Below are 13,032 nucleotides of genomic sequence, written 5' to 3' on the forward strand. Positions count from 1 at the left end.
TCTATAAACTATTTGGAAACGTAAAAAACCTGACCAGGTATTAAAAGAAAATAAACGTTATTCTATTAGGATGATCGATCATTTTCTTTAATGTGATAATGTGTGTGTGTGTGTGCAATTCTCCTAGAAACACTAGAATAAAGAAACTCATTCCTATGAGTTTGTTTCTAGCAACTTGTACTTTCATCAGGAATTCCCAATGTGCTTTGTAGGTTTTGTATGTCACCAGCAAGCTACTGTAGTTTCAGCAGTTTTATGACACAGGTAACATTTTAAATGTGTTTCAGTGCTTTTTTGTTAGCCTTTAAAATATTTTAAATTCACAACCACAGTTAATTAAACACTATAGTTGTAAATACTCTACCTAACCTAAACCACGGTAAGCAAGTGACTCGATTCGCAAGGTTTAGGTTTTTTTAACATTAAGAAAAAGAATGGTTTAAAGATGTTTTGCTTTTTTCTTTCTCTTTCGACCAAACCGAAAGAAGGATTAGAGAGCCATGTAGGCTATCTTTAACAATCCAAAGATGGAATTTGCCAAAGAGGTTTTTTTTTATTGGCCCAGCAAGCCCAGATGATTACCCAGTGAGTGATTTTTCATGGCCAAAGTTTGAAGTGCAGAGTCAATAAATGCAAAAGTCTGGAGTGCAAAGTCAATAATTCGAGCCTAAGGAAAACAAAATGAAGGATCCTGTGAGCGGCTGTACCGTAAGTAAAGGTTAAAATCATTTTCATAGTGAGCCACAGTTCAGTTTGTTGGAAAATGGAATTATTTAATACCTTAAAACAGTACTCTCCTATTATGTATCATAGTTGAGAATAACTAGAGATTTTTGTCAGAAGGGCAGATGTTGCAATTTAAATACATGCAGCAAACAACTTTTAACCTTGAACTTATTGTACTAGTTTTAGTTCAAAACTGGACATGGATTTTAATATACTTTAAGCACCCCCCCTAAAAAAAAGTGGATCGGGTTGAGACTTTACAGTGTGGTTTGCATGTATGTTCTAGTACAACCTGCTGTATCAGGATCTGAAGAAATTTTCAAAAAATGGAGAACATTACTGCAAGGAACTCATGACGGTCTTTCAACAAAGGTAACTTGTGTATGTATGTTTTCCCACTTCCTTTCGAACTAAACACTAGTATGTTTACTCTGTGAAAAACAGTGTGTAATGGTAATACACTGCAAAATCTAAAAAAATGTAATATCACAATTTACAAAAATATTATGTAGTCACCAATTTCCCTACGGGATTAATAAAGTATTATCTATCTAGTCACACCTGTATCATATCAATGTCCTCAAATGCTATACACAACACCTGTGTTATTTCTAGGATGTGCTTTGATAGCTTAAAATATATATTAACCATGTTTAGTTCCAGTCCTTAAAAGCCTTCAGTTTTTGCATAACAAGTATAGCCTGAAATGAATGCAATTTAACTCTTCACATTCTCTTTTCATTTTTAACATGCAAAATAAACAAGCACTGGCCCCAATTAGCCTTTGAAATCAAAGGTAGAATTAAACTGACTTTTTAATGGAAGAGATTCAGTGTCAATCACAAAAATGATAATAAGCATAATTTAAATGTTTTTGGTTAGGCCGAATCCTTTCTTTAAATACAAATTTCATTTCCAAGATGATGTCTAGGATATGTCAGACATTTTATAAGGCTTTAAATTACCTCATGAAAACAAGCAAAAGCCAAGAAGCAGACTGAATGTCCCTAATTAAATTTTAATAACCACTGCAGTTATTTTTTCACAGTCTAACAATGTCAGTGAATATGTAGAGGGGAACTAACTGCAGGCACTCGAGTTGTCAAGGACTGCAGACAAGTGTCACAGGGGGGTATCTGCCTTGAATAAAGCACAGCCCCCTCTGTCACAGTGTTTAACAGACCTTCAGACACTGTGAACATCAAACCAGCTGATAGGAGAGGATAAGGCATGGATAAAGGATTTCCAAATGATTTTATAAGGGAACAAAAAAAGGTTGGTGCTTAGCAACAATGTGATTTTTCTTCAGTCGGAAGGGTGCTTGCCTTAGGTGGAAAAGTGATAAGGATACAGGACAAATGAAAAACAATGTGCCATGACCTTCACTGTTTGTAAAGCAAGAGCAAAATCGGGGCAAAATTAAAGCATGTTTCAAAGCATGACCAGAAGAACCACAGAAATTACAATGCACTTCTGTTTGTTTGCTCAGTCATGGGGTGAAACTGCACATCTTTAATTAGAAAGTCCTTCACAGAGCATTGGTTTCAGATTAAGGAAATATTTGTTTAGCTTTGCAGCCTTTCTTAACCTCAGTCTTAAAACCTAAATGACAAATGAGTAACCTTTCTGTTGCCTTACCATATGTAAAATTGTATTTACATCGTCCATTATTTGTGTCAGTATCCATTACAAATTACCCAGTGTTTGATGAGAAATTAATTCTGACGTTTTACAGGTATAGTTCCATAGATCTAAGAAACATTTGTCACTGATTAAAATCTATTTTGATATTTTTATACTTACCTTAATGCTGGTGGAAAAAATCTGGACTTGTTTATACAGTATAACACAATTTAAAAAATAGAATCTATACAGAGGAATTATTACAAATAAGAATGAGAGTTCTAGTAATCAGAGCTTCTTTGTACCCTAATGTATTCTAAATATTTTCCACGCTGAATAAATAGAGAACAAAGGTTTAGTTGGATTCTCACCAGTTTCTCTATTTCTGTATTGAGGTACAGTATATTGAAAAGTGAATGTCTTCTAAGCTCCACATGAAGGCAGCTATTTGTCAGAAATTGCTACTTGCATAAAACAGAATCTGTCTCTTGTCCAGTTTAAAAGCCATTGCTGTAATTAAGAACATAGAGACTTACAGTATGTTGTGCTAAAACCACATAATGATCACTGTAATCTTTTTGCTTCAAGAGCTGACCTTGAGATCAGTTATGCAAAAGGACTGCAGAAACTGGCTAACAAGCTAACCAAAGCATCAAGTGGCATGACTAAGAAGTAAGTATCTTGACCTTGGCCATAATGGATCTCAACAGCGATACACATTCTCCTTTTTCTTCTGTATTTACAATCCTGTTCTCTTTCTCTCAACTGGACAATATTTCAAAAATGACCACAAATTTGAGAGTGTAAAATGAAGAAATACAAGTCAGTTAATGAGTGAAAGCTGCAAATAATTTTAAATAGATATAAGATTCCCTGTTTTTGATTAGTTACTGTACATTCAAGGAACTTTTTCCAGACTTAAATCAAGAAAGGATGAATATTTGTGGATAACTATGATACACTTTTTATATAATATGTTTCTGTTATATTCTCAATAAAAATGCCACTCTGATCCAGAATATAGACCATACAGAATATAGAGATTTGGGGACAGAAAATGCTTTTGCACTTACTGATATAATGCATACCATTTGAAATAATATGGCAGTTTAGAATCGCAAATTCCACATTTCCAAATGTTACAGTGAAGAACTCATTCTCTATGGGTGCAGTGAAGCGCAACCATTGAAGTTTTGACAGAACACAGGTGGTATTGATTTTTTTTTTGTTCAAGCTCTACTTACATTGCTTGGAGTCATGTCTCGGATGAAATGTGTTCTACAGCTGATATACACAGGTAAGGATTGAATTCTCACCCCGGCTTTTTCTTCAGAATTGATTATTCTGTAGAATTGGACATGTGGGCTTGCCATTAACCATTTTCTTGTCCGTAGAACACTGGGAAACGCTTTTCAGCAGGAAGCCATTCAGCAAATTCGACAAGTTCTTGACGATCACACAAAAAAGAAAAAGCCTGTATGTATTTTAACTGGCTTCCCCATAAAAAGTGAAATAAATCCTGTCAGTTTACTTTCCTGTATTGAAAATGACTTAATCACCTGTAGATCATGACAGAAAGTATAACACAGAAGCAGGGGGGAGTAGTGAGCAGGGTTTTAGAATAATACAACAGTACAATACCGAGCTGCATAAATGGGTGAACATGTAAGTTGCTTTGGATAAAACCATCAGACAAAAAATTGAGTAATAACAATATTAATGCATTAATGCAGTTTCTAATTGATAACAGCAGATACTGTATTGTACAGCAGATAGTAATAGCACCCAAACCTGTGTGTGACTTGGAACTAAAGGGGGACTAGTTTTAGGCTTAGCTCTTGCATTCTACTAAATTCTAAAATAAATCAAATGTTTTTTGTAGTTAGATAATGCCGTTGAAAAAAGTGGAAAGTATGTACAAGCCAACTGGAATGAGCAAATCAAGGTAGGTTTTTTTCTTCGTTTTGTGATTGTCAATGCAATGAGTCAAAATATTGAATATGAACATATGAATATGGACATTTGAATAGAATATCCTTTTATTTTAGAATATTCACTAAAGACAACTAAGATGTGTAGATGTTACATGCATTTCCCAAGCTTCATTGTTAGTTTACATACAAAATAATTATTAACATAAATTAGCATTAGTAACATCATATTTTGAAAATATTTTAGTCAACATAAAAGTCCCTTTATCTGATCAGTTTTATCATGATCCTGTAACTATCAAGCATTTGTGATCAAGCTGATTCATAATAATTAAATCATTAACCCCTTAATATTATATTCCTCAATATAAAACATAATGATTTTTGTTTTCAAAAATAATCTTTGGACCATTTAGTTAAGCTGAAATATTTCAAGTCAAAGTCAAGTTTTTTTGCCAAACCAGCCCTTCTTGTTAGGATTATTTTCATAAAAAAGACAGTTTTTTTTTAAAGAGGCAGATACAAGAAGAGGAAGAAAAATCATAAATTGCATACATTTCTAAACATTTACTTCCTTAAATCTCTTACTAAGCCTGCATACTTAATGCAATTATCTGGCATGTGCTACCATATTAAGAACACAATTGTCAGATTGAGGTTACTGATGGGTACATGTGTTTACAGTATGTGGGTAAGCTGGAACTGACCTTGGAACAGGAATTCAGCTACATGCTTGAAAACCTCTCATACTGTACAGTATATGTTAAAATATATTTTCCATGCAGATAAAAAAGAAGTTATTTGGGTTAACAAAGGAACATGAAGCCCTCTTCAATTTTGTGGAAAGCAACAAGCATTTGTCCACTGAAAAAGAAAAGCAGAAGGTAATTGTCTTAAGATCCTTCTAATGAGTGTGTGCTTTATTGTTATTAAATATGAAATTCTAGTAAAAGCCAGTAATCTCCACCAGTAGAAATTTGTCATTTGTAACCGTTACGTGTTACGGTCACAATAATATTTTTTAATGAGATTTCATTGCCTTGTTTTCTCCTAACAGTAATATGAAACAGGTAATACAGTACATTATGCATTATGCAACCTTCTGTTTTATTTGTCCTCAAGATGCTTAACAGACTGACAAAATCTGCTGAAGTCCTGGCAAGAACAGATGAGGAATACTATCACATCAGTATGGCTGGTCACGAACACCGAATAAAATGGGAGACAACTCTGAAGAACTGCTACCAGGTTATTGCTGTTCGCTAATTACAACATATAGAAATTTTAAAAGTTTTATCATGCAAAAAAAATAAGAGTTTCCAAATGACATTTCTTGTGATTTCTCTCATCTCATTTATTCTTTTTCCTCTCTTTGCACTCACAATCCACGTAACAGACAACATCATGCTGTGCCACTTATCCTTGTCCCAGTTTAACCCAGCTATTAAATTCTCCACCACTATCACTGACTGTAGACAGATTGTACTGCAATTAAGGCACTGCCTGCTCTGGCTGAAGGGCTTTGCAGAAAGTTCCTGTGTAAAAGATAATGGTGTCCTTGGAGAATAAGCCCGAGACGTTCTTTATTTCATATTCAGACAATAAAAATCTCTTTCATCTTTCATGCAGAGCATCCAGGAGCTGGAAAAACAGCGCATTGAAATATTATGTGAAATTCTGAATAAGTACAACGAGCACATCTCCAGTTTTGGGAAGACTCTCATCATTGTAAGATGATAGACATCCTTTTTGGCATCTTAAAAACACACACTACATCTTGTTTCACAAAAAGAGTATTAACAGTCTGTGTCTTCTAAAATGTTGTATATAGTTGTAGATGTATACACTATTCTAATTGTCATCATCAATGTCCGAACTAGCCAGGAATAAATAAAACAGGGAAGCAAATTATTTGTACTTCATAACTTTAATGCTTTGGACTATATTTGCACTGCATAGTTTTAATGATCAAGAAAGCAATAGGTGTAATAAATTACAGAGTGCTGATGAGTGCTTATATTTGTTTTCTCACAGTGTCAAAAACAGATTGACCAAGCCATTAAGAATGTCAATGTGGAAAAGGACATACGGACCTTAGTGGAAGAGACGACCGTAACCTCAGAAGACAACAAAGCCGAGTTTCTTCTTGCAGATTATTTTGTGAGTGTTACCTTGTGAAAGATTCAGATTGATTCTTGCTATCCGTGTGATTGCAATGGTACACAGAATATCTATCCCAAATGCCTTTCACTAGTTCTGATAAGTACACTCTTGTGGTAGGTTTAGAAAATACACAAAAGAATTCCTGGAAATCAGGAGAAGGCATGACTCACTCAGGCAGCTCGTTAACTTAAAGGAAGTGATTTTGAAAGTTAACTCAAAGCGATTACCCCTGCTGCCTGTTGGAATTCACTCCCATCTCCTCAGGTCTCAAGCTGCTTTCTTTTGCTTCTTCTGAAGGGGCTTGTGACAGCACGGCAAAATGCACTGCACCCCCCGAGCAGAGTCTGTGCTGGCAGCAATCCAGGCGTCAAGAGTTACTTGGAAGCAGGGGTGTCTTAAAAGTTAAAGCCGCTGTGATAATGATGCACGTTTTATCTAAGCAGCAAATTATCTCATGAATCACACCGGATCAAATTTGAATTTTTCCACTGTTGTCTTATACTGTATGTTATATAACGGTTTTACTACACGAACAGCTTCCAGTTGTTTTATTTAACCAATGTAAATACCTATGAACCAGTACTGGTTATATTATTATTTCCCATTTACTTACAGCTGATTCATTTCCCTATTTATTTCAAGCTACAGTACTTGATATTAGGCGGATCTGGCAGTATTACTGGGTGTGTTCACTTAAATTAGGAAGTCAAGATATGAGCAAAAGGGGGGAGCTGTGAAAACGCTGGTTAATCAAGCTTAAATTAAATTTGTGGCAACATGTTTTTGCACAATACAGGAAGAGGACAACAAAACTACAATGACCAAAGACAGGAGAAAAGCCTCCCTGAAGGTGAAACTCCAGCGGCTGCAGGATAACATCACAAAGACCAGAAAAGACCGGGAAGGTCCGCATTATTGAAAGACACATTGAATCTGTAGTGGGAATGACTTACAAAGGGGCAACTGTGATTAAAATGACCATTGAAATCCAATGTTAAATATTATCTCAACTAGAGGCACAGATCCAATAGTACTGTAGTAAGAAGAATACATTATATTATTACACATTGTGCACACACTTCGAGTATTGATGGCTTATGCAAAAAAGGTGTTAAGAGTCATGTAGTTCATGTGCTATGTAGTCGTGCTTATTTTCTGTTTATTTAAAGTTTATTCCATGCTGAAAGGAAAAGAAAAGAGACGGAAGCTTCTGGATACACACACCTGAAAAAGGCTCCGCAGCTGAAACGTAGGGTTTCTTTTTTTTTCCTTTCAGCCTGGAATAAACCTTTACCTGTTCCTTTTTTCAAATGAACTTTGAACTTTGTCACGTTAAGAGCTTACCTGTTATGTAGCATAATAAGTCACTGATAGACTACTGCAATAACTTACAACAAGGATGCCAAGTGACTACATACTATAGCTACGGACCATACGCCTACAACAAGGAAGATTTATTCTGAAATCATTTGATTTATTTATTTTTCCTTTTAAACATCTAACAGGTTTGGAGAAAATGATGAAGACCTACAATGAAAATCCAGCCTTTTCAAACAAAAAGAATCTAGAAGAGACTGAACAGTTGCTTGATGAGGTAAGCTAGCAGTGTTTAATGATCGTCAAGGCAATTAGACATCATGAGCAAAGCATATTAAGAACAAAAGAATAGTTTTGAGACAAGTTACAAAGGCCATTCAGCCCATGTACTGTAGCTAGTTTGGTAGTTAGAAACTAATTTATCTGAGAACTTTATCCAGCTTTTTTTGTATGAATCAAGCTTTTTTGAAGGATATCAGCTTCTGGTTATCCTCTATCCTCTGGTTAATGCTTCACTGTTCATTTTGAAAATTAAATTCCAGTTCCCAGCCATATATCAGTCCACGGGGAAAATATTAACAATAATTTAAATCAGTTAAACATATTCAGAATGATTTTCAGAACGATTCTGTTATTTAAAAATATATATTTTTGAAATTGTCCACAGACAACACTGAAACTGAACCTTTTGGAAGCTACATATTTTAAACTTTCTACAACTATGGCAGAACTACAAGGGAAACCAAAACCTACACATCAATTTAGTGACAGCATCACCAAATGGAAAGACAAGGTAAGACTGCATGCAAAGGTATTGAAACATTGTCTAAATGGTACTAAAACTGACTTCTCTTTTTAGGTTTGTTCAGCAACCACCATCTACCCATTAAACACAAAATACTAGAATGGACTGCAGAATAGGCTAGTGAAGAATACATCTGCTTGAAACTGATTCTTAGGATCATATTAAATAAAAGAGCTGTCATGACATTGTAATATACTTTCAGCAGGTGTTGGGAACATTCAAGTAATCACCATGTTAAGGATAACAGACCGTGTAGGATAAAATTATGCCTAGTGATCTATTCATGTGTGAAAATGGGTTCAGAAACATTAAACACTGTGTCCGAGGAGATTATAAACTACACAATCTCCTTGATGTAGTGATCGCTTTAATAGCCCTAATAGCTGGTGGAGTATATAAAGTTGGATATAAACCAAGGTCATTAAACTGTAGATTTGATCAAAAAAGTATTGAAAATGTAATCTCTCTTGGAAGTAACAGACCTTCAAACGACCGCAAATCATAGAAACTTCATTAATTGAATAATTGCCCAACCAAAGAGCATGAAACATGTGCTTGAATTCTCAAGTCAGTGAATCAGTGTGCAGCAGAAGCCAATACACCAGATATCAATGTGAGAGCCACCTGTCTGCCACAGTACAATTTAAACAAACAGGGATAGCACATTCAAAAGGCGTGTGATTTAAGAAACACAAACCATTGGACAGAACAGTACAGTTTTAAAAGACAAATTTACCATGACTTGGTAAATATGATTTAAAGTGGACAACACAGACAAAATGCAACAGCAGCTCACTGAATTATAGAAATTCATTTTTTCGAAGGACTATCACCACAGCATTGTACAAATACCCCGTCCAGTCAAGATCAAAAAGACACCTTACAGGTCGAGGCTGTCCATGAGATTCTCAGTCATTCACAATGATGAGGAGCAAAATGACTCGGCTATCCCATCTGTGTCAAGAAGTAGCAACAGTGGTACAGCCTGTGCCCTCACTGCAACTTCAACAGCAGTAGACAATGATGCACATAACGGGTACCTGTCGGATTTTGATGATGAAGAGAAAATCGATAAGGGTAAGTCATTTATCAGAACCTTCTTTAGTACCTCAGTTAAGAACTCTAGGTATGCATTTCCTTTGTGACAAGGCTTGTCAATGATAAATCATTGTGTGCAGCACCATTATGTAAGTCTAAAACTTGATTGCAGGTGAAGTCAGGTTCAAGACAAAATAAAGACAAAATAATATCTGCAAAACAAAAAAAGGGCTTTTGATTTGGTTGTGTGCTAAAACACTATGTTGTCCCTTTTCGTGCCACCTTCCTAGAACAGAAACATTTGGGTATCAATGCAGCTCCAATTTGACACTTGGTGCTACATGGAAGATGTGTACACAAGGTCAATTTTGTTTAGATCACTCAAAGCAGGTGGATCGTTCAATTCATCTGTGAAGAGATCATTAGTCAAACTCAGCTTTGTAGGAAGAGTGTAAGAGCCCCAGTATAAGAACTTGTGATTCACTGAGATCTAATTGTTCTTTAGGTTCTTAGCAAGCCACAAACAGTTAAACAACTATTTCATCAACAAAAAATGTCTGAGAATTTAAACTTCAAAGGCAAATTCAGCTGCATCAGAGGGAACTTAATTTAAAATAGTTTGTGGTCCATAAAATCTAAGATACAAAATATGGAAAAATGTGCTTGTGTGAATCATTTCAGAATTATTTCCCAGTTTGCTACTTTGCTACAGATTAAATAGGCTTCCATAACAACAGCCGTAAATGAAAGAATCTGCAGGACAGGAGAAACTTGGGTTTCTTAGAAGCACATCTTTCCATATCATTAGATCCCTAAGAACTGGATAATTTTTCAGTTTTGCAATATACCCAGTGCCCTGTGGCCCTCAAGGATGACAAGTAGGCGTTCCTTACTTAATTCGTGAAACTGATCATTACTTTAGGAGTTGAGGGTGACCTATAAAATCTGTTGGATTGTGGCTCTCTGGGACCAGGTTTGGTCACCTGTGATATATACTGTAAACAATGATAGACACATTCTCATGAAACATCAAACATGCTCTCTAACAGATCAGCTACCATAGTACGATCGTCCAGCCTGTACTTTTTTGTACATACAAAACCCCTGTTGCAGAGTGATCTCTAAAAATGCTTACACAACCAGCAAGGTTAGGTAAATAAGAGAAAGGCCTCGTATTCAAAGCCAATAAGCTGCAGTAGTCACAGCTGTGGACTCCAGAGCCAGTGAATCAATTGTATTTGTGCAGCAAGCTCTTGTGGGGATATACTGTAAGTTTTAATTTTTCACATTTCAAGACCACATTTCAAGAATTTGAAAGAAAATCAGAAAAGTGTAATCAGTAACACTAAAAAAGCTAATAAAGGCTTATTTGCTCAGAATTTTTTTTCTTTGAATGTCATTCAGTCCATATGCAATGTACATATTCTACCCATTTTCACATTGGTTTGCTCCAGTGGGAAGTGATGCCCTGTATCTGCCATGGTAGGTTCAGGCTCATCCTGATCCTCCAGGGATAAAACGGCTGATAAAAGTGGATGGAAATGTGTCTGTAAGAAACTGGTTTACGTTTATTTCCTTCTTTAAAAGACTGGTGTAAGGGAATGTGTGCTGTCTCATAGTGTGACAGAGCAGAGCTATGCTTCTGTGAAAATCATCATGTCATGTATTTTTTGCAAATGCTGAACTCTTCAAAAACACACATTTTTGAAGTCAAAGACTTAGAAATCTTATGAAACTGTTCTGTTCTTTTTCCACTTCATATTAGGTATGGAGTTTGCCACTATCGGCAAATGCAGGGCTCTTTATGATTTTAAGACCGACATAGCTGATGAATTAACCATACAGGAAGGTAAGCAATTACTGGAAAAAAAACACTAAAAGTACTGTTAATGAGGCAACTTCAAGCTTTAAAAACTTCTAGATTACTTTTTGTAGATTTATTTTTGTAGTATTAAAAATGCAATTAACTAAATCGCAATGTGCTGTGATATCACTAATATCAACATTTAAATTGATGGGTATTTAAATATATTTAGCTGTTGCTCTCACACATTGTATCTCAACAGGTGATGTACTAAACATACACCAAAAGGACGACAGTGGTTGGTGGTATGGCTCTTTAAGAGGGAAGAAAGGCCATTTCCCATCTACATATGTTGAAGAATTGCCAACGTTAAATTTTAACCAATCGTCAGAAGTATAATGAACTGCTTGTGCTTGTCTATTCTCATATGGTTCAGGTATCTAATGAAAACTGGCAAGTTAACGCTGCTAAATGTTTTCAAACGGAAAAATTGCTATTGCTAGATTCAGAAAAGATCTAGATTTTTATTGAATTCATTGCTGAAGACAAATTAAAAGTAGCACTCTAAATGCCTGTCCTGTATCTCCACCTTCAAGCATACGAACTATATGAACTTGGAACATTCTTGACATCACATTAGCACATCTTATTATCCTTAAAAATCCACATTACACACTCCCATTTTTTTCCCATGTGCTACTGAATCAGGGTGGTAGACAATTGTATAAGATTGTGGTGAGAAAAATAGAACAAAGCAGGTTTGTATAGGCTGATTGACAATGGACTGGATCTGTAACTGGGATTAATTTTCCTGAAAAATATATTTCATGTTTGCCTATTGTTCTTTTTTGACTTAATGGTACATTTTACTGTAGATATCCTATATAGATTAAAGATAATGCTTAATATTTGTAGATTTGGAAAGACAGCCACCTTGGCTACACTGCTGCTGTCCTAAAAGATATTTAATCTTCCATGCTGCAGTAAGAGAACACCCCCATAATTTCATCAGGAAATTTTGCTTTAGTACTTATACCTTATACTGCTATCAGTACATATTTCAGGTCTTGAAATTATCCAAGAATTAAAGTCTCTCCCCTTCCCATTGAAATCTCATCTCTCAAGTATTTGTTTGCACTACAGTATCTAACATTATACGTAATGTAAATATTGTTGCAATGTTGTTTCAAAGATATTTTAAAAATACTGCCATACTGTATATATGCTAATATAACAACTATTTTACTTAAAAACATAAGTTACATGATATTATTGCTAAAGTGCCAATAGCAATGAAAAATAATGCACATGTGCATTTGTTATTTTTTACCAAGCATAGTCCATCAATGTAGCTTGTTTGGGAAAACGTTAAAATTCATTTCCAGCAAATAGGTGTATCATTAAGATGCTAATACCAAATACCCAAAAATATATTTTCCCTCAAATTGTATTCCACTCTCTATTAACAGAAAAATGTTAACTACTTACAGAATAAAGATTTTATTATTAGCAAAGGGAAACGGATGTGGTGTGCATCTTTCTTTCTACGGTACACAATTCAGTCTCATTTCATTACTTAAGTAGGTCAAACACCATGGAGTACATTAGGAAAATCCATAATTCCA

The 13,032-nt window shown here is 35.2% G+C and overlaps 1 protein-coding gene across 2 annotated transcripts; it reads left to right on the top strand.

Moving 5' to 3' along the window:
- The first annotated feature begins 212 nt into the window (after positions 1 to 212).
- On the top strand, positions 213 to 12,927 carry nostrin (nitric oxide synthase trafficking). Of its 2 annotated transcripts, XM_006636609.3 has the most exons (17): positions 213 to 264; positions 486 to 708; positions 1,013 to 1,098; positions 2,938 to 3,021; positions 3,584 to 3,646; positions 3,744 to 3,825; positions 4,232 to 4,294; positions 5,066 to 5,164; positions 5,403 to 5,528; positions 5,910 to 6,008; positions 6,315 to 6,440; positions 7,240 to 7,348; positions 7,949 to 8,037; positions 8,428 to 8,553; positions 9,390 to 9,642; positions 11,369 to 11,452; positions 11,670 to 12,927. In XM_006636609.3, the coding sequence occupies exons 2-17, from the start codon at positions 682 to 684 to the stop codon at positions 11,804 to 11,806; spliced, it is 1,653 nt and encodes a 550-aa protein (XP_006636672.1). In that variant the 5' UTR covers positions 213 to 264; positions 486 to 681; the 3' UTR covers positions 11,807 to 12,927. The 2 variants fall into 2 exon arrangements, with proteins under 2 accessions (XP_006636672.1, XP_015214307.1); XM_015358821.2 differs by lacking the exons at positions 213 to 264; positions 486 to 708; positions 1,013 to 1,098 and adding an exon at positions 1,121 to 2,001 and having other exon boundaries at positions 9,372 to 9,642.
- Positions 12,928 to 13,032: the final 105 nt, after the last annotated feature.

The sequence above is a fragment of the Lepisosteus oculatus genome, chromosome 12, assembly GCF_040954835.1.
Source record: "Lepisosteus oculatus isolate fLepOcu1 chromosome 12, fLepOcu1.hap2, whole genome shotgun sequence".
NCBI lineage: Eukaryota > Metazoa > Chordata > Actinopteri > Semionotiformes > Lepisosteidae > Lepisosteus > Lepisosteus oculatus.

Excerpts from the sequence above, each read along its gene's own strand:
- nostrin (XM_006636609.3), top strand. The coding sequence starts at position 682 with ATGAAGGATCCTGTGAGCGGCTGTACC. Across the intron at positions 6,441-7,239 it reads TTCTTCTTGCAGATTATTTT|GAAGAGGACAACAAAACTAC; the intron begins GTGAGTGTTACC and ends TGCACAATACAG. Across the intron at positions 9,643-11,368 it reads TGAAGAGAAAATCGATAAGG|GTATGGAGTTTGCCACTATC; the intron begins GTAAGTCATTTA and ends ACTTCATATTAG.